At 55.2% G+C, this 19,155-nt stretch overlaps 1 protein-coding gene across 1 annotated transcript in view; it reads left to right on the forward strand.

Annotated features, from left to right (window-relative positions):
• Positions 1–1,966: 1,966 nt before the first annotated feature.
• Positions 1,967–19,155, forward strand: part of CORO7 (coronin 7) — a 56,824-nt gene continuing 39,635 nt past the window's right edge. The window contains exons 1-6 of the mRNA XM_058711512.1: positions 1,967–2,137; positions 4,704–4,800; positions 5,698–5,772; positions 9,245–9,315; positions 9,759–9,942; positions 12,600–12,676. Coding sequence (XP_058567495.1) covers positions 2,078–2,137; positions 4,704–4,800; positions 5,698–5,772; positions 9,245–9,315; positions 9,759–9,942; positions 12,600–12,676 — 564 coding nt within the window. The 5' untranslated portion in view covers positions 1,967–2,077. The remainder of the gene's footprint in view (positions 2,138–4,703; positions 4,801–5,697; positions 5,773–9,244; positions 9,316–9,758; positions 9,943–12,599; positions 12,677–19,155) is intronic.

A 19,155-nucleotide genomic window follows, 5' to 3' on the forward strand; every position in this document is an offset into this window, starting at 1 on the left:
GAGAGAGTGTGTGTGCACATGCATGCACAGACAGGGTAAGGGCAGAGGGAGAGGAGAGACAGAGAATTCCAAGCAGGCTCTTCAATGTAAGCACAGAGCCCAATGTGGGGCCCGATCCCATGAACCTTGAGATCATGACCAGAGCCGAAATCAGGAGTCACTTAAGAGACACTTAAGCGGGGCGCCTGGGTGGCGCAGTCGGTTAAGCGTCCGACTTCAGCCAGGTCACGATCTCGCGGTCTGTGAGTTCGAGCCCCATGTCGGGCTCTGGGCTGATGGCTCGGAGCCTGGAGCCTGTTTCCGATTCTGTGTCTCCCTCTCTCTCTGCCCCTCCCCCGTTCATGCTCTGTCTCTCTCTGTCCCAAAAATAAATAAAAAATGTTGAAAAAAAAAAAAAAAAGAGACACTTAAGCAACTGAACTGCCCAGGTGCCAGGAGCATGTGACTCTTGATCTCATGGTTGTGAGTTCATGCCCCACAATGGGTGTAGAGATTACTTAAAAATAAAAAATAATAATAATAAAAAAAGATAGAGTCAAACTAATAGAAAGTAGAATGGTGGTTACCAGGGACTGGTGGGAAAGAAATGAAGGGCTGTTGTTTGACGGATATAGAGTCTCAGGATTGCACAATAAGGTTGTGCACAACAGTGTGAATGTCCCTAACAACTACACACTCAAAAATAGTAAATTTTATATGTTGTTTTTCACCACAATTTTAAGAAAAAGAAGCAATATTGGCAGTAATTGAACACCATAGCCATCCCAAGACTGCACTGCTGGTGCCTTTTCCAAAGCTGCTGCAATTCCAGAGTCTGAAGAGTAGCAGCCTTGGGAAAGCTGTACTTCAGCAGCAGCCGGACTGCTTAGAATTCCAAATTCCAGGCCTCCCTCAACTGCACTGGCATCCTATTTTTAGTATATGGAGATCAAAGTCGTGGCTCTTAACTCCCTTGGTAGGATGCAGGGAAGTAGCCTTTTAGTCCTCATAGTTTACCTGTAAACACTGTAAAAAGGAACTTGCATTTGTGGGGTCCATTGGTGCCCTCCACCAGGCCAAGCCTTCAGAATCACCCTGTAGGCCGGTAACCAGCTAGGCGGCTAGGCCGTTCTCTAACATGGGCTTAGGAAAGGTTATTTTCGCGGCAATCATTCACATTCTTCAGATCAAAGTCCCTTTTCCAGACACGCCTGAGCAGGTGTTCTGTCTGTTAGCAAGCAGAAAGCGTGTTCTGGAATCATGGACTCAATTTTCAAAGCGCAAACAAATGCTTGTGGAATGAATGGCCCCAGGTGGAATGAAGCTTGTTCTCTTTTCTTCCTGAATGACCCGGGGACTAAGCAAGCCGCCGGTGGGGTGCATGTGTTATTAAAGGTATTCCCCATTTCCCTCATCTTTCTCCCTTTGGGTTTATTTGTAAATCATACATTGATTTCCTTGCAGGGGTCAGTCCTGCCCCATCGCGCCCTGCAGCCAAGACGTGCCCTAACTGCCGGGACGGTGGAGGCCCCAGCCCGGCCTTCAAGTCCACCTGGCCTAGAGAGGGCCCCGCGGCTGGGATATGCCTCAGACCCGGGTTCCCGTTCCTCCCCCAACTGCCACTCGTTAGCTGTGTGACCGCGGCCAGCGCCTGCTCTGTCCTGAGCACGGTCCCAGTATCCGAAATGGAGCGGGTCCACGTCTGCCCCCTTTCCGCCCCGGCCGCGCCCCGCATACCCCGGAGCCTCCCGTGACAAACCCCTGACTGCAAAACCTGGATGCTGCCCCCCGCCTGGGAGCACGCCCCGCAGAGCGGGGGACGGCCAGACCCGCACGCGGCACGTGACCTCCTCGCCCGCGCGGCTAGCCCGCCGGCATCGGGGCGTGGCCTCACAGGACAGCTCTGCGGCGATTGGTCGGGGGCGGGGCCAGGCGAGCCGGAGCGGGCTGTGATTGGCCGGGGGCGTTCCAGGGCGTGGCCGCGAGAGGGGTGGCCGCGGGCGGGGCCGGAGGCGGCGGGAGTCACGGCTGGCTGTCCGTGCACCTGAGAGCCGACGCCCGGGTCTTCGAAGCTGCGCCCGCCGCCTTCCCCGTCGCCATGAGCCGCTTCAAGGTGTCCAAGTTCCGGCACATGGAGGCCCGGCCGTCCCGACGCGAGGTGAGCCCTGCCCGCTGGACCCGCGCCCCTGCCCCTCCCCCTCCCCAGACCCGCGCGGGGACCCCCGAGCCCTCCTGCCCCGGAGCGCCCCCTTCAGGCCTGGGCCCGGCGTCCGGGTTGTTCCGTCGCACCCGGAGGGCAGAGTCCGGCGGCTGCCTGACCCGGTCTCTCTCTCCTCTCGAGAGACCCGCGGTTCGCCAGCTCCCCCGCCTCGTCCTGGGACCCCCAACTGGTGTAGCCAGCCCGACCCGGCGGAGGCCTGAGGCCTGCGAGGCTGCCTGCCTTCTCCGCTTCCGGTCGGCCTCACTGGGGAGCCGCGGCCGGGCGCTGCTGGCACCACCTCCTCCCTGCCGCCCCAATCGGCCCTGCCCGGGGCTGGGGTGTGGAAGGGATGCCTCTCTCTCCCCCGGCCTCCGCAAGTCCGGGTGTGTCAGCTGAAGAACAGGAGCCCCTCAGACAGAGGCGCGCCCCTCCCTCGGGCTTCCGCCGGCGCTTCCTTCTCTCGTGGCTGGCGCAAGAGCAGCTCTTCTCTTACTGGGGTGATGCTGCCAGGGGCTGGGTGGGGTCTGGGGAGGCCCAAGGAGGTGGAGCCCAGAGGAAGAGCTGAGCCAGGTGTTAGGGGGCGTCTCAGACCCCCGGAAGGGCAGCCGGCCTGATGAGAGGTATGCTTTAGAGATGATGCCAGTCCTGGTCTGCTGCTCCCAATGTTATTTGGAAGGCTTAGGAACTGACCTCTAGTAACCCCATCAGCAGCAAAAGCACAGCAGGGTAGCCTGGGGCAGAAGCCCAGTTTTCATCCTCTGGACGATATTTCCTCTGTACTTCCCCTCTGCTCCTGAAACCACCACTGTGAACACGACCTCACTTTCCTTCCTCTGTACTGCCTACACCCCTGTGAGGGAGACAGACAGCAAGCAGACAGGCCTTCAAGGGCACTGCAAGTTGTAGTAAGTGCCCTGAAGAACACAGGAGCTAAATGGCCAAGTGGAGGTCATTCTCAGTACAGTGGTCAGGGTCAGCTGCAGGGAGGAGGTGACATTTAAGCTGAGACCAGAAGGGTGAGAAGCAGCCAGATACAAGAAAAGTAGGGTGGAAAAGAGCCTAGCAGAGGAATGGAAGGTGAGCCCCGGGTGGATGGGGGGCAGTGTTGGGGAAGCAGGGTGTGTCACATGAGTCCAGAGCTGTCCTGCAGAGCTCAAGGACCACAGGAAGAAGTTGGATGGTTTTCTTTAAAAAAAAAAAAAAAACTTTTAAAAACATTTATTCGTTTTTGAGAGAGAGAGGCAGAACACAGGTGGGGGAGGGGCAGAGAGAGGGAGACAGAATCTGAAGCATGCTTCAGGCTCCGAGCTGTCAGTCCCCAGCCTGACGTGGGGCTCGAACCCACGAACTGTGAGATCATGGCCTGAGCCAAAGTCAGATGCTTAACCGACTGAGCCACCCAGGCCCCCCCAGTTGGGTGTTTTCTGAGTGCGGTCGGGAGCCGTTAAAAGGTTGAAAGTGGAGAGCATTGGGTAGAGATTGGCTCAGATTTGCATTAATACCGTCTTTCTGAGTGCCATCAGTGCTCCTTGAAAGGGTCTCGAGTATACTTGATGGGCCTTGGGGCTTGTTCCAGGTGGGCCTTAGTCCAGCAATGTAAACAGTCAAGCATGGGACCAGGGATTACAGAGAAAGCTTTAAACACTTTAGGTTAGGGAGAGGGGAGGACAGGTGATCTGTTCTCCTTTTCAGAGATATTCCCTGTCACTCTGAACAGTAAACATGAATCAGGAGGAAAAAATAACGCAAGAAGGTAATGTTCTACCCACGGCAGGTGAACACTGAAATAGAAACTTGCACGATGGGGGTGGTTTCCGGCGTGCTGTGGGTGGGTGGGCTGGAAAACAAGGCCGCTCGGGTGTCAGAAAGCAGGCAGGAGTGTTGTACAGTGCTCTGATACCAACAGGGAAAACACGTGGGCCTTGTTGGTCTTCGTTTCAGAAAAAGTGCTCCTCTGCCCCCCGTCTGTGGGGGTGTTAACATTATCGTCTTTTCGTGGAGGTGCATTGCTCACCTTTCTATGAGACTTTGTGGAGAGGCCTTGGTTCTTCCCCTTTCTGAGCTTGAGTGTTATCTCCTGGGGCCCGTAGGAGACGCCCCCTGTACTTGGTGGAGGCCTTCAGCAGTGCCCTGGAGGAAGTTGAGTCTGTCTTCTGTCTTAGGTGCTCACTTCTGCTTTCTCTGCTTCTCTCTCTCCCTTTTAACAGAAACAGTCCCCTGACCACACACACTGTTCAGTTGGCTTCTTGACTTCATTTAGCCTGAGGTCACTTCTGACAGCCTTCTCACCCTTATTAGAGATTTGATTTAATAGACAAAATTGTTCCCTCCGTGACTTAGGTTATTATTTCAGGAGCATTTTGAATATTCTAAGGGAGTGCGTGAATGGGGACAGGGTTGGATCTAAAGGAATGCATTTCTAGTGGTGTAGCTTTAAGGTCGAGTTCCCTGCATTATAACCCACCCCCTGCTTTAGTTATGATCAGAGGGCCTGTCCATCACAATTCTTATTCTTTATTTTCAGGCCTGGATTGGTGACATTCGAGCAGGAACCACACCCTCGTGTGGGAACCATATCAAATCCAGCTGCCACTTGATTGCGTTTAACTCTGACCGTCCAGGTAGGAAGCTGGACATAGATTCATACATTGTCATCCTAAGTAGGATGGGGCAGAAGGGCAGACTCATTTCAGGTTGGAAGCTTAGGGGATCCTCATGGGGCTCAGAGGTCAGCACCATGAAGGGCCTTAGACCCCTACAAACTGGTCAAGTGCAGTGATCAGATTGATTTTGATTAGGACATGTGTGTATACTTTGTATAAACTACACTGGCCGTGGGTTTGTTTGTTTTTGTTTGTTTGTTTGTTTTCCCCCTGGCTGTGGTTTTTAAGAGTTTGGCCAGGAAGACACCGAGGGGACTGTCCCCTTTGTTTTCAGCTGATCCCCATATGCAGCCCCCTCCTCATCTGGGGGCCTGAGAATGGCTCAGGTCAGTAAGAACACCAAGATTTGAAAAGCTCCCTATGTCACTCGGGACTTTTTTTGTTGCTAGCGTTAACTCAGACCTCAAACTGACAAAAGTCGGGTACCTCTTTAGCTCATATAAGTAAAAGGTCCAGAGGCTTTAGACAGAGCCATCTCTAGAGGCTCACATATGCCATTGGCCCTGACCTGTGTCCTGTCTTTCGGCCCCAGTGCCCTTGAGTGATAGCTTCTTTCTCAGGTAAAGCTGGGAAAAGGGGCAACCGGTGGCCCTAAGCTGGCCTTGTATGACCCACAATGCTAAAAAGACCACCTTTCCCCCAGTGTCTTCTGTACATCTGATGTCACAGAAGGTTCTTGTAGGGGGTAAGAACCTAACTTTGGACTGACTGTGTCCAGAGGGTTATGATCTTATGATTGGTGGAGGCTCTGGGAAGGTCCAAGGCTGAGCTTTGGGTCTCATGTCCTCTGGGAGCCCTGGGCAGCAGACAGTTCCCATCAGGCCTGATGTCGGAGCCTCCATGTGTGTTTGACAGGTGTGCTGGGTATTGTGCCTCTGGATGGCCAAGGAGAGGACAAGAGACAGGTGACCCACCTGGGCTGCCATTCAGGTGAGTGGAAACTGGACCCAGGAGGTCTAGAACTTGCTCCTCCCTCCCTGGGTGCAGGGACTCCTATGGTCCCATGGGTTCCCAGTCCCTCTTGCTGTCTTCACTGTGCATTTGTGCAGATGGTGTCCATATTGGAAGGCTGGGTCCTGGCTGGGAATTCCACTTGGGCAGAAAGAAGGGAAGCTGAGTACTGCAGGTGGTTAAGCTGAGAAAGGGGGTTATGCACTGGCCAGCCCAGGCTCCAGGCTGATGCTGGCTCCCAGTCACTGTGGAGGACTCAACCCTATGGAGTTCTTAGCCCCTTGTGCTCTCCTGGAACCCAGCAGGCCACCCCTCACCACCAGCCATCCTCCCCAGCAGGGCTGCTCGGGGCCCTTCGGGGGGGGTCTGGCTGGGCTGCAGGGCTGCAGACAGGCCCTCACAAAGAGAGCTTTTGTCTGCTGCAGCTGCTTCTGGGGGCGCCCGGCAGCCCGCCTGGCAGTCCGCCCACTCCAAGGGAACGGCTTGCTCTCCCCGGACTGCGGCAGCACTGGCCCAGCTGCCTCCTCTGTCCCTCTGCAGCTGCGGCGGAGGCTGTGGGCCAGTCCCTCTGGCTTGCTGGTGTTCCTGGCCACCTGGCTGGCGACCTCGGCTGACAGAATGGGGCTGACCCTGGCTCCCCAGTCTGAGTGTGCAGCTCAGCTTAGGGGTCCAGACGATGATGACGGCAGCTAACAGAGTGACGGTGGCCAAGATGGGTCAGGAGCCGTCTATGCACTAAGAACCTTGTCCATGTTTTATCATCTAATTCTTTCTTAAAGGTCTTTACAACTTTACTGAGGTATCATTTATATTCCATTGATATTACTTGGTTTCAGTGAATAGTGTGATTACTTTTATTAAAGTTACAGAGGTAGGTATCTGTAACTCATTGTTAGGACGTTTCTGCAAAGGGTCCTCGTGCCCCTTTGCAGTTACTTCATTTCCACCTCTGGTGCCAGTGGATCCTCTTCCTGCCCCTGCTGCCAGGGTCTTGGAGCTCCCTCCGCTGCCCGGCCAGCTGCTGTCTTTGTAAATAGTCTTGTGAGGACGTGGCCACGCCTCTTCATTGACATTCAGCCTGTGACTGCTTTCTCCCAGCAACTACACAATTGAGTAGTTGTGACAGAGACCGTCTGGCCCTCAAACCCTGGGATAGTTACTGCCTCCCCCTTTGCAGAAGACGTTCGCCAGCTTTTGCTCTACAGCCTAGCCTTTTCTGGACACTTGACATAAATGGAATTACACCACACGTAGTCTTTAAAATCTGGCCTCTTTCACTGAATTTCGTGATTTGAGGTTCATCTGTGTTGTAACACGTGGAAGAAGTCTGCTTTCTCATCCACTCTTACACCTTTTTGAAGTAGATTTTTAACCTTTTTTTAGCTAAGAGAACTGAGGCTTGAAGAGATCGGGAACGTGCCAACACCGGCACCGCGGTTGGCGGAGCCAGACTCGGAACCGGGTCTTGTCAGACCCCTGTGTGCTTGGTGCACTTGACCCATGGGGGAACTGCCCCGGGCTGCTGGTGTCTGTAGGTTGTAAGTCCCCGTTACTGGGAAGGCTTCGAGGAGAAGCTGGACCAAGCCTCTTCTGAGGGCTGGTAGCCTCACCACGGCCTCAACTGTTGACCTTGCTGGCACACTGCTCCCGGGATAACTTTGGCTCCTGAGAACCTGCTTTGGAGACAGTGGCACACTCTGTCCTCTTAGGTGAGGTGGTGGGGGGCAGTGTGGTGGGCTGGCCTCTGGCTGCCTCCCTGCCTTTGGGGGTGCCTTCTGCCTCCTGGCTCAAGGCCAAGCGGCCCTCCAGCCCAGCTGCCCAGGAGAGCAGACGGCTGGGAAGCGCTGAGAGAATAGTCCTGCGTTCTGGGCTTTGGGGTGGCTGGGTGCTTGCTCCGATTTGGGAGAGGCAGTGCGGTGATATGCTGAGGATGTAGGTTCTGAAACCAAACTGCCCGCACAACCACCAGCCTGGCCCTTTCTTAGCTGTGTAACTCTGTGCTAGTTACTTAACCTTTCTGTCCCCATGCTCCGCTTGGGGATGATGCCACAGTGCCATCCCGAGGGGTGGTTGTGAGGATTCGGTGAGGTAAATGCACATACGGAACACTGGCCTGTCAGCTCAGCTGCGCACTCAGGGCGACCCGGTCGCTGCTTCTCATCCCCTTGGGAATGCCAGGTGGCTCTCGCTGGCCACTGCCCTGTCCAGTGTGGAGCCCACAAGCAGGGTGGCAGCGTTCCAGGAGTCTGGGCCAGGGCTGTCCCACGGGGTCCCTGTCTTCACTGCTCCTTGTCTTTGTCTCTTTTGGCTGGGGTGCCCGGAGTTTGGCTCTGGCCTGAGAGGAAAGCATACCTGCTTGACCCCACTGGGGCGGCAGGCAGCAGGGAAAGTCACCGTGTGCCTTGCTCTGGTGATGCAAGCCTGGCCATCACGCTCACACCCCCTGCTGGTTTCGGGAACTGTGGGTTTCCTCTCTGCGCTGTGGCTCACTCTGCATGCCCCTATCTCCCTCTCCTGGCCTTCCGGAGCTGAGCAGTTCACGTTCTTAGATTGCAAAGAACTGAGGCCAGCTCCAACTTGCTTTAGCCAAAAAGGGATTTGGAGGAAAGCTTCCAGAACTGAAAGCCTGGGGAGCTTCCAGAGCTGAAGGAGCAGCTGGATGTACAGGCCTTAGGAGGGTCCTGGCTAGGACCTGACGGCTCCTTCCCAGCTGGCTGCCTTCCCCTCAAGGCTAGTCCCTGAGGCACCCTGTCACCAGACCTCACTTCCTGGTTTAATTGCCTTATGAGAGCAGCTGGCTGCTCAGGCTCGGGTCAGGTGCCCTCAAGCCAAGTGTCAGCCCCGGTGGGACCTGAGGAGCAGAGAGCTCCTAGCCTAGGCCCGTCATCCAGACCCCGCCTCCCAGATGTTCTAACCTGTTCTGGTCCTTCATATTCCCCAGGGCTCCCCGTGCCTCCTCCACGGAGCTGCCCTGACCCCTGACCTTGGGGTCCCCCTGCGTGCTCAGTCCATGTTTTGCCACGTCTGCAGAGACGTGTGAGGTGGTGAGGGTCTCCTAGGTCTGGGTGGCAACTGTCTGGTTTGTGAATACCTCGTGGGCCCAGAGCAGGGCTGGTACTCGCATTCATTCACATGTTGATGTGCTAGACCCCGCGTTGCATTCTGGGTTTTGAGCAAAGGCAGGTGCTCAGTAGTTTGAGGAGCTTTGTGTCTGTCATCCTGCTAGCTTCCTGACGCAGGGCTTTGCCCGTTCTGGGGCATGTATATCACAGGCAGGGGTTTCCAGAAGTGCCTTTCTTTGTGGGCTTTCAGCCCGCCACCGTGTGGGCAGAGGTGTCCCCTGTGAAACCCTGGGCTGTGGTTCTCTGCCTTGGGGAGACATCACATCGGGCTGGAAACAAAGTTCTGGTGAGTTCTCATGAGGCCCATGTCAGTCGTTGCTCTCCCACAGACCTGGTCACGGACTTGGATTTCTCTCCCTTTGATGATTTTCTTCTGGCCACGGGTTCAGCTGACAGGACGGTGAGTGGAGCTGCTGGACAAGTTGCTCAATGCGCCTCCCTCTCCCCTCAAGGGCCCTCAGCCCCTCCACAGGCCTCCAGGGCTGGGCTAGCCCAAATTCTCAGTTCCTTGATCTACACCAGCTCCCGTGAGCTTCTGTGTGCTTGCTGGGAGCTGTGGCCCTGACTTGCCATTCTGCTGCTTGGCTGCCTAAGGAGAGCAGGGCTGGGGTGGTGTGGGACATTGAGGAGACAGAGCAGAGCCCCACTCTGTGGCTCCCGTCTCCCCCACCCCCGCCTCTAATTACACCCTATGATCCTGGGCTGGATTACCCTGGCTTTTCCTAACACAGGATACACAGCCTCTATGTCCAGGTACAACCCCTGGGGTTGGGGGTAGCCCTGGGCAAGACCAGCTGGAGGCTCTCCCCAGCCCTGGGCTCACCGACCTGCTGTTTCCCGTAGGTGAAGCTGTGGCGACTACCGGCCCCTGGCCAGGCGCTGCCCTCGGTGCCGGGGCTGGTGCTGGGCCCTGAGGGCGTCCAGGTGGAGGTACTGCAGTTCCACCCCACCGTGGATGGTGTCCTGGTGAGTGCGGCGGGCACCGCCGTGAAGGTCTGGGATGTAACCAAGCAGCAGGCCCTCACAGGTACGGGCCGCACTGGCCTTGCCCACCCTGGGCGGCCCCCCGGCTGGACGGCACTCCGTTGCTTTATGTTTTTGCTAACGTGAATTTTAAAATCTGTGTTAAAGTTTCATGTGTACGTGGTTTGAAAGGTGGTAAGATTCCAGCAGACGTATTACACATGCTCCATCCGTCCCCACTTCCTGTAGGCATCTGTTTTCATTTCATGTAGCTGTTTTTCTTCCATATGTCTAAATAACTTCCTCATACTGTTATTTCTCGAACTGTATGTCACTTCGATTTTGAAAACAAACGTCTGGCTGCTTCTCTGCCAGGCGGGGATTTTGCTCTCTTACAGCCCCTTCCCCCACGTTTCTCTCGATTTCACGACCTAGCCTGTCTTAGTCCATCCCGAGTCCAGCTGCTCTAACACACCACCACAGCCGGGGCGCTCATTTCTCGTGGTTCCGGAGGCTGGACGTCCAAGATCTGGGTGCCGGCAGGTTCCGTGTTTGGTGAGAACCCGCTTCCTGGGTCACAGATGGTCGTCCTGGTGCTGTGTCCTCATGTGGTGGAAGGGACGAGGACATTCTCAGGGCCCCTTTCTTAGGGGTACTAATCTGGTTTGGGAGGCTTCACCCTTGTGACCTAATCACCTCTTTCAAGCCCTGCCTCCAAACACAGTGGGAGTTAGGCTTCAACTCGTAGGGCGATACAAACATTCAGACTATGCGTAGATGATGACAGTCTAGAGCCCGATTGCTCAGTGAATGGTTACGACCCTGCACTGTGACCCCCATGGAGCCCTGGCGTTCTCTGGTGATGCCACTGAGTCGTTTCTGCCGAGGCCCTGACACGCTCGTCCCCCTTTTAGGGAAAAGACGCGAGGCTCAATGAGTTAAAGGACGGCCTTGCCTTCTAGCACTGTGCAGGGTGACTAGGGCGGGTCAAACTCACCAAGGTGGTGTCCCCATCTCTGGGGCTGGGACCCAGGGGCCAACCAAGGGCCGCCAGTAGCATAAACTACGCACAGAGAGCTCCTGGTACAGTCAAGGAGACCAGCTTAACCTTTGGAGCAGAGGTGAAGGTTACCAGGCAGGATGTCACTAGGGGGTCACCCAGCTGTAACTGCTGCGTCTCAGGTCCTCTCGTGCTGCCACTGTGCTGAGGGCCTTGCATGTTGCAGATGAGGTTAAACAACTTGACCAAGAACAAGGAGCAAGTGGGTGGCAGGGCTGGGATTGATCTCAGGGCAGTAAGCCCTGGCATAGTGGTCCTCTGCTGCTGCAGAACAAGTGATCACAAAACCTAGGGGTTTAAAACAATTAGGAGAATCTGTTTATGTCACAGTTTCTGAGGGTCCAAGATTTGAGAGCTGCTTAGCCGGGTGGTTCTGGCTAAGGGTCTCTTACGAGGCTATAGTTGAGACACTGGCTTCGTCATCTGAAGACGTGACTGGGGCAGGAGGCTCAGCTTCTCAGAGGGTTCATGGACACGGTGCTGGCTGTGAGCAGGATGCCTCAGTCCTTGCCATGGGGCCTGTCCCCGGGCCGCCTGAGTGCCCCCACAGCATGGTGGCTGGCTGCCCCTGGTGGACGGTCTGGGTCTCTCTCCTTGCGTCCATAGCCTCAGGTGTCCCTTGGCTTGTACGTGGCGTCTTCTCCGTGTCTTCGCATCGTCTTCCCTCTGTGCACGTCCAATTCTGTGTCTACATTTCCCTTTTCATGAGGACCAGTCATACAGGACTAGGGTCCACCGTCATGATACCAGCTTAACTTGATCTGCAAAGACCCTGTTTCCAGATAAAGTAATAGCGCAGGTGTGGAGGTTTAGGATGTCAGCATCCTTGTTTGTTTTTTTTTTAAGTTTATTTATTTTTAAGTAACGTTTACACCCCACAGGGGCTCGAACTCATGACTCCCAAGATCCAGAGTCACATGCTCTTTCAATATGGCCAGCCAGACGACCCCAGCATCTTTTCGTGAGGGAGACAATTCAACCTATAATAGGAGGAGCATCAAAAAATTTGTGGATGTATTTCAAAAAAATTTTTTTAACGTTTATTTTATTTTTGAGAGAGAGGGAGAGGGTGGAGGAGGGGCAGAGAGGTAGACACAGAATCCGAAGCAGGCTTCGGGTTCTGAGCTGTCAGCACAGAGCCTAATGTGGGGCTTGAACTCATGAACCGCAAGATCATGGCCTGAGCTGAAGTTGGATGCTTAACTGACTGAGACCCTATGCCCATGTGGACGTATTTCAAAACTGTCACACTGGGGAAGGAGCAGGGGTGGCCCAAGCAGAGTCCAAGGTGGGAATGTGTGTGGCTCAGCCATGGGGTGGTATCACTTAGGTGGGGTGTATTGGTGAGTGACTGGAAGTAACCCTGGGTGGGAAGTGAGAGCCCGTCTGAGGAGCAGGGAGCCTCAGAAGGTTTTTGAGTGCAAGCGTGGCCTGCTGAGGGCAGGGCTAAAGGGAGAAGTCCCGGGTGCAGTGCAGTGTGTCTGGGAGGACATGCACCTCGTGCTCTTCCCGCTGCAGAGGGGCCTTTGCAGCTCTGGCCTGCGCCCTGGGAAGTTATCCCCAGCCAGGTCCTCCTGCACCCGCTTCCCTGGTGCCCCCATTGCCCAGGGCAGGGTGGGGAGACACTGGATGCCCTCCTGATCTTGGCTGCTTCTCTACAGAGCTGGTGGCCCATGGAGACCTGGTGCAGGGTGCTGTCTGGAGCCGGGATGGAGCCCTGGTGGGCACGACGTGCAAGGTAAGCAGCTGGACAGTGAGACTTGGCTCCGTGGGGAGGCCAGGGGGACCGAGGGCTTCTCTGAAAGAGAAAATGTGGGGTCTGCATACCTGGGAGATCCTCTTTCCAAAATTCTTTTCTCTGCCTTTTTGGAAGACCCATTTTCCAGGTGGTTTTTTGTTTTTGTTTTTTTGGTGTCAAGTTTTATTTCCCATTTGGTTCATTAGACAGTAAGTTCCAGGTGTTGGCCTGTGCTCTGGGGTCAGCGGGGCTGCTAGCCCCCAAGCAGCCCCTGCTGGAGGGCAAGATGGTCGTGCAGCAGGGCGTGGTTCGCTTGCTCAGTCTCCGCTGGTGCACGCCCCTTCCCAGGGACAGCGAGGTGGGGCCTCCCTTGCTGAGGAGGAGGGGACAGGCATTCCAGGCCGAAGCACCAGCGGGACAGGGTTCTGGGTTGGGGCTGTTACCTCCGCCTCCAATGAGAAGCCCTCTCTGCCCTGATTTGCATGCCTTTAGCTGGTGTGTGTGAGAGACAGACTCACCGAGTGAGGTCGAGAGGGAGGGAAGGAGGAGAGTGGCAGGAGATAGTCACCACCGGGAGTTTTTACTTTATGGTTACCAGAGGAGAGTAGTTTGTGCTTGTTTTACAAATTTGGGACAGGAGTGGAAAAGTAAAAAAAAAAATCACCTGTAATCCTACCCCCCAGGGGCGATGTCTGTCACCATCTTGGCATCTTTCTCTCTGAACTTTTCCTAGGCATGTTTTCCTGTATGTGTTGAGATCGCACTCTCCACGTTACTCTACCCTGTGTTTTACGTTCTGTGTAATATGTATGTTTTCCCAGTTCATCAGTAATTGAATGAACATCACAGAAAATATTCTATCATTCAGATTTACGAGTTCACTTGAGTTATACTATTACAAGTTATAACATCTGAATATATTTGTATACAGATTTTTTGGGGGGTTTTGTTTTTTGTTTGCAATGTGACTTTCTTAAATTAAAAAAAAATTTTAAGATTATTTCTTCATTTTGAGAGACTGTGTGCACACACATGGGGGAAGGGCAGAGAGATGGAATAAGAGAGAATCCATAGCAGGCTCTGCACTGTTAACACAGAGCCCAACGTGGGGCTCGAACCCACGATCTGTGAGATCATGACCTGAGCTGAAACCAAGAGTTGGACGCCTAGCCGACTGAGCCATCCAGGTGCCCCTCAACATAACTTAAAAAAAAATTTTTTTAAACGTCTATTTATTTTTGAGAAAGAGGAGGAAAGAGAGAGAGAGAGAGCGCGCATGAGCCAGGAAGAGGCAGAGAGAGAGAGAGAGAGGGAGACACAGAATCCAAGGCAGGCTCCGGGCTCTGAGCTATCAGCACAGAGCCCGATGTGGGGCTTGAACTCATGAACCGTGAGAGCCAAAGTCAGACGCTTAACCAACTGAGCCACCCAGGCGCCCCTCAATGTGACTTTCTTAGCTTAGAAAGCTTAGGGGCCGGCGAACTTCTGTAAAGGACCAGATAGTACATACTTTGGGTTTTGCAGGCCACACTGTCTCTGTCGGTGCTGCTTTGTAACAAGGAAGCGGCTACAGACAAATGTAAATGGTGGGCATGTCCACGTTCTAGTAAAACTCTATCTGCAGAATCGGATCTCTGGTTGTGGGTTGGATTTGGCTGACTTGGCCTGAGGGCTTTAGCTCCCTCTCCCCCCACCCGCCACCCTGGGTCTAGATTTTTACCAGGGACATTGCTGGCTTGGAGGTTGTGAAGGTCTGTCAGCTGGTTGGTAGATTTTCCCGAGTTGTCTTCCAGAGGAGTAATGCCAGCCTCCCGGGGCTGTGTGTGGAGGTTGTGGTTCCAGCCTGGGCTTTGGGAGGGGACTTGGGTGTCTGTTCCGCCCTCTGAACCTGCTGCTCTGCCGCTTCTCACCCAAAACGTGGGGCAGCAGGAGCACCGGTCCCGCAGGCAGAAGCCCTGCCGATGGGCCCCTGCCCTTCTCTGGCCTTAGAGCTCCTCCAGTGGGTGCCTGAAGGGCTCAGATCTGCAGCTGTGACAGAGGATAGTGGGAAGGTGCCTTGGCTTCCCCAGTAGCAGAGCAGCCCTGAGCGGATGAGGGCAGCATCCTCGCAGGAGGTGCAGGTGTGGTCTCCACCAGTATGAATGTTCTGATGTTAACGGCCCTCGCCCGGACCGGCCTGCCTGGGGTATGGCTGTGGGGCTCAGGGCAAGCCGGGGCCACCTCTCTTAGAGCTCTCTCTGGCCACAAGGCTGGATGGCTTCCTGGTGAGGGGGATCCCGCCAGTGTCCACCCATGGCCTGCAGGTGTGACTTGGATGGTCCTTCACCTAAGAGCTGTGGCCCACAAGGCCAGTCCAGGCTGTAGCCTGGAGGGAGGTGGCTTCTCTCGGTCTTGCATCCACTGCCCCATGTCAGCTCCAGGCCCCCAGCCCAGTTGCAGGTAGGATATCTGAGCGTCAGGTGTCTAGAGGCCTGACATGGGTCACTTCCTGTGGAGCAGTCAGAGAGACCCCTCCCCTCCACAGAGCTCACAGCCCAGCACGGTGGTTTCTGGTTTCTGTGAGGCTACAAAGAGTTGGATTAGGATGCAGGCTTGTCTCCCAGGGCTCCTGCCGTGTGAGGAGGCAGCCAGGTGAGGAGTGCCAGCAAAAGGAGCTGTGGGCGACCGCAGGCGAAGGGAGGCGGGTGGGGCGAGGGTGAGTATGAGGCCAGCTGAGAGCAGTGGGCATGGGGGAGGGGGGGAATCCAGCAAGAGGGGGTGGAGCTGGGGGGGGGCATGGGGAGGCCATGAGGAGTGTTGCAGCCCCTAGGGGAGGGGGCAGTGCAGGCGCCAGGCCTCCGAGACTGGGGACGGGACTGGGTGACCGAGGGCAGGGAGGAGGGCCTAGAGCATGGGAAGGAGGGTGTCAGCTCTGGGGAGTTAGCAGAGGGTTTACTGAGGAAGTGTGCAGCTGTCCAGGCACTCCTCCCCAGGGGTCTGAGTGCCATTTGCCTTCCAGTTTGAACGGTGGGGTGGGGGGGTGAAAAGTGACCCGGTTGCAGAATGCCCCTCTGTGTCCTGCCACCTCCTGTCGGCGTGATGAGTTAGCTTCCTATAGGCTGGTGTCTCCTGAGGATGAGTGAGTGTGATGAGGCCACAGCTCGGTCCGGTGGAACTCTCCTGCCCCTCTCGACCCAGGAGCCTGAGATTGTGGAGTAGGAACCACTGGTTCCCCACCTGGGTGGCTGGAGTAGAGCCCTCCCCCACGCCCACCTCTGCTTTCCTGGACCTGGGTGCTCTACCTGTGGGGACACAGCACCTGACATTGCCGCGTCTGGGTGCAGCATCCTGAAGGGGACACTGTCCTACAGGGTGTGATCTCCACTCCGAGCTGTCAGTGGTGGCTGGGGGCCACCGCGGTCCTGAGTTTGCTGCTGCCCTCTCCTGTCAAGGGGCACCCTCAGGATCCTGGTCAGGGGTGTGAAATGCCAAAACCTTTGGGGAATGGTCCTGGGGGGGGCCGCCCCTGTGACTGAAGGTTAGGAGGAGGTGTCCGTGGGTTTGTCCTGAGCATGTGGGGGAGCCAGTGAGGGGCCCGCCCTCCGTAGGAGGGAGCTCTGCTCAGACAGGGGTTGCAGGCTGGGCTCTAGGTTTATACACAGGACTGCCTGATTTGGGTACAGCGTGGGGGACACTCTGCTTCCTCTCGGGGCTTCCCCCTCTCCACACCATCTCTTGCTGGCTGTCTGGTTCTGCCTCCCAGGAGCCCTGATTTTCCCGCAGAAGCCCCTTCCCGTTCTCTTCCCAGCTCCTCCAGCTGAGGGAAATGCAGCCAACCACTAGGGGGCGTGTCAGCCTCACGGATGGGCAGGCAAGCTGCGATCCCGCTCCACGTGGTCCGGTTGTGTCTGTGAGCCCAGTGAGGACATACACCTTGGCCACCCAGGGCCACCCCCTCTGCCGTGGCCCAGCAGGCCAGGCCAGCCTCCAGTGCCCAGTCTGACCCCTGGTGTGGATCCAGTGTTGAACCCCCTGCATTTGGTGGCCCAGCTGCCTTTGGGGAGCACCCATGCGGCAAGAATTGGGACTTTGACCTGTGAGACGTGTTGCTTTCACTTGTCCTCGTCCTACCCGGGGCTTAGGGGTTTGCCCAGGTCACAGAGCCCGTAAATGCTGGAGTTGGCATCCAAACCCAGGCCATCTGTCTCTCCACATGGCTCCTGGTGGGAGTGGCCCCTGTTGCCAGGAGACTTTCTCTCTCTCTCTCTCTTTTTGAAGTTTATTTATTGGGGCGCCTGGATGGCTCAGTCTGTTGGGCATCTGACTTCAGCTCAAGTCGTGATCTCATCTCATGGTCACAAGGCTCATGCGTTCGAGCCCTGTGTTGGGCGCACTGCTGTCAGCAGAGAGCCTGCCTCTGTTCCTCTGTTCCCTTCTCTCTCTCTGCCCCTCCCTGGCTCACGATCTCTGTCTCTGTCTCAAAAATAAATAAACATTTAAAAATAAATAAATAAAATTTATTTACTTATTCTGAGAGAGACAGAGAATACAAGAGGGGGAAGGGGAGAGAGAGAGAATCCCAAGCAGGCTCCTCACTGTCAGCACAGAGCCCAACGCGGGGCTCAAACCCACCATCCATGAGATCATGACCTGAGTCATGAGTCAAGAGTTGGACACTTAAATGCCTGAGCCAGCCAGGTGCCCCAAAGAGGCATTCTCTCTTGCCCATAGTCTCTCAAGATCCTCTGTCTCTCGCTGTCTCTCCCTGTTGTCTGTCTCTCGCTGCCCTGTTTCTCGTCGATCTCTGGTTGTCCTCTGTCCTTCCGTCTCTCTGTCTCTCTCTGTTCTCTCCCTGTTCTCTGTCTCTCAGTCTCTGCCTCTCCATCTGTCTCCATCGTTCGCTCTTCTCTCGGCCTGTTTCTGTCCTGTGCACCTCTAGACAGCGTCCTCCTGAACTCAAGGCTGTGGGTGGAGTGGGGTGGTGCCACATAGCACGGCTGATCCTGGGGCCGGGCCTGGTTCCCGCATGGCACGTAGCAAGTGCTCTGTGAACTGTGGCTGGGAAGACTTTGCCAGGAGTGACCCAAGGACCCTGGGACCCTGCCAGCGTGTCAGGAAGGCCTGGGCCTGGCCCTCTCTGTTGTCCACTTGTCCAGCACTCACCCTCTGCCCCCTCCATTCCCACCGTCTGGTCTCCTGGCACGGCCTTGTCTTCCCCTTCATGTCACATGTCAGCAAGTTCCTGTTTCCACATTTTTGTTCATGCATTTCCACCTCCTTTGAATACCTTTCCCTTCCCAGTGCAAGCTCTGCCTGTCCTTCAAGGTTCATCTCAGCACCCAAGCGGGAACCAGGCAGAAACTGAGCAGCTAGTACCTGGTACCTGGGGTTCTCATGTCCCTCCTCCCTGTCTGGTCTCGCGTTGGTTGGGGTGGTGCGTTTGCTGTAGGTAAACCGCTGTTGCTGCATGAACTGAAGGTCACAGTTTACACGAGGGCTCACTCTGGATGATGCATTGTAGGGGTTTTGACGAACGCACGACATCACGTGCCCACCGTGACAGCATTGTGCAGAATAGCTTCGCCGCCCTAAAGCGCCCTGTGCTTCACCCATTCACCATCCCCCTCCAAACTGCTGGCAACCACTGATTCTTTTGCTTTCTCTCAAATGTTATTTGCCTTTTCGCGGATGTCATGTAGTTGAAATCACACAACACACAGCCTTTCCAGATTGGCTTCTTTCCCTTAGGTGCACTCGTGGGCCCTCCATGGCTTTTTGTGGACCAAGAGCTACCTCTTTATGGTGGTAAAAAACGCATCATAAAATTTGCCATCTTAACCATTAAAAAATTTATTAACACTTACTTTTGAGAGAGAGAGCACACGTGTACATGAACACGTGTAAGTTGGGGAAAGGCAGAGAGAGGGAGACAGAGGATCCGAGGCAGGCTCCATGCTGTCAATGCAGAACCCACCGTGGGGCTCAGACCCACGAACCGTGAGATCATAACCTAAGCTGAAATCAAGAGTTGGCCGCTTAGCCAACTGAGCCACCTAGGCGCCCCTTGAGCATTTTCTAAATATACGGTAATGTTAAGTTTATTTACATTGTCTTGAAACAGGTCTCCTGAACCAAAACTCTATACCCATTAAACAACAACGTCCCTTTGCCCCCTCTCCCCGCTAGCCCTCAGTAACCGCCATTCTGTTCCCCATGTGTGATTTGAGCTACCTTAAATACCTCGTGTAAGTGAATCATAGACGATTTGTCCTTTTGTGGCTGGCCTACTTCATTTACCCTAATGTCCTGGAGGTTCATCTGTGTTGTGCTATGTGACAGGATGTCCTTCTTCTGGCTGAATACCATCCCATCGTATGTGGAGACCACATTGTGTTTATCCGCTCATCTGTCAGTGGGCTCTTGGGCTGCCTCCACCTCTTGGCTGTCGTGAATAATGCTGCAGTGAGTGCTGTGAATAATAATGTGAATAACGAACATGG

Source organism: Neofelis nebulosa, chromosome 18, assembly GCF_028018385.1.
Source record: "Neofelis nebulosa isolate mNeoNeb1 chromosome 18, mNeoNeb1.pri, whole genome shotgun sequence".
Classification (NCBI taxonomy): Eukaryota; Metazoa; Chordata; class Mammalia; order Carnivora; family Felidae; genus Neofelis; species Neofelis nebulosa.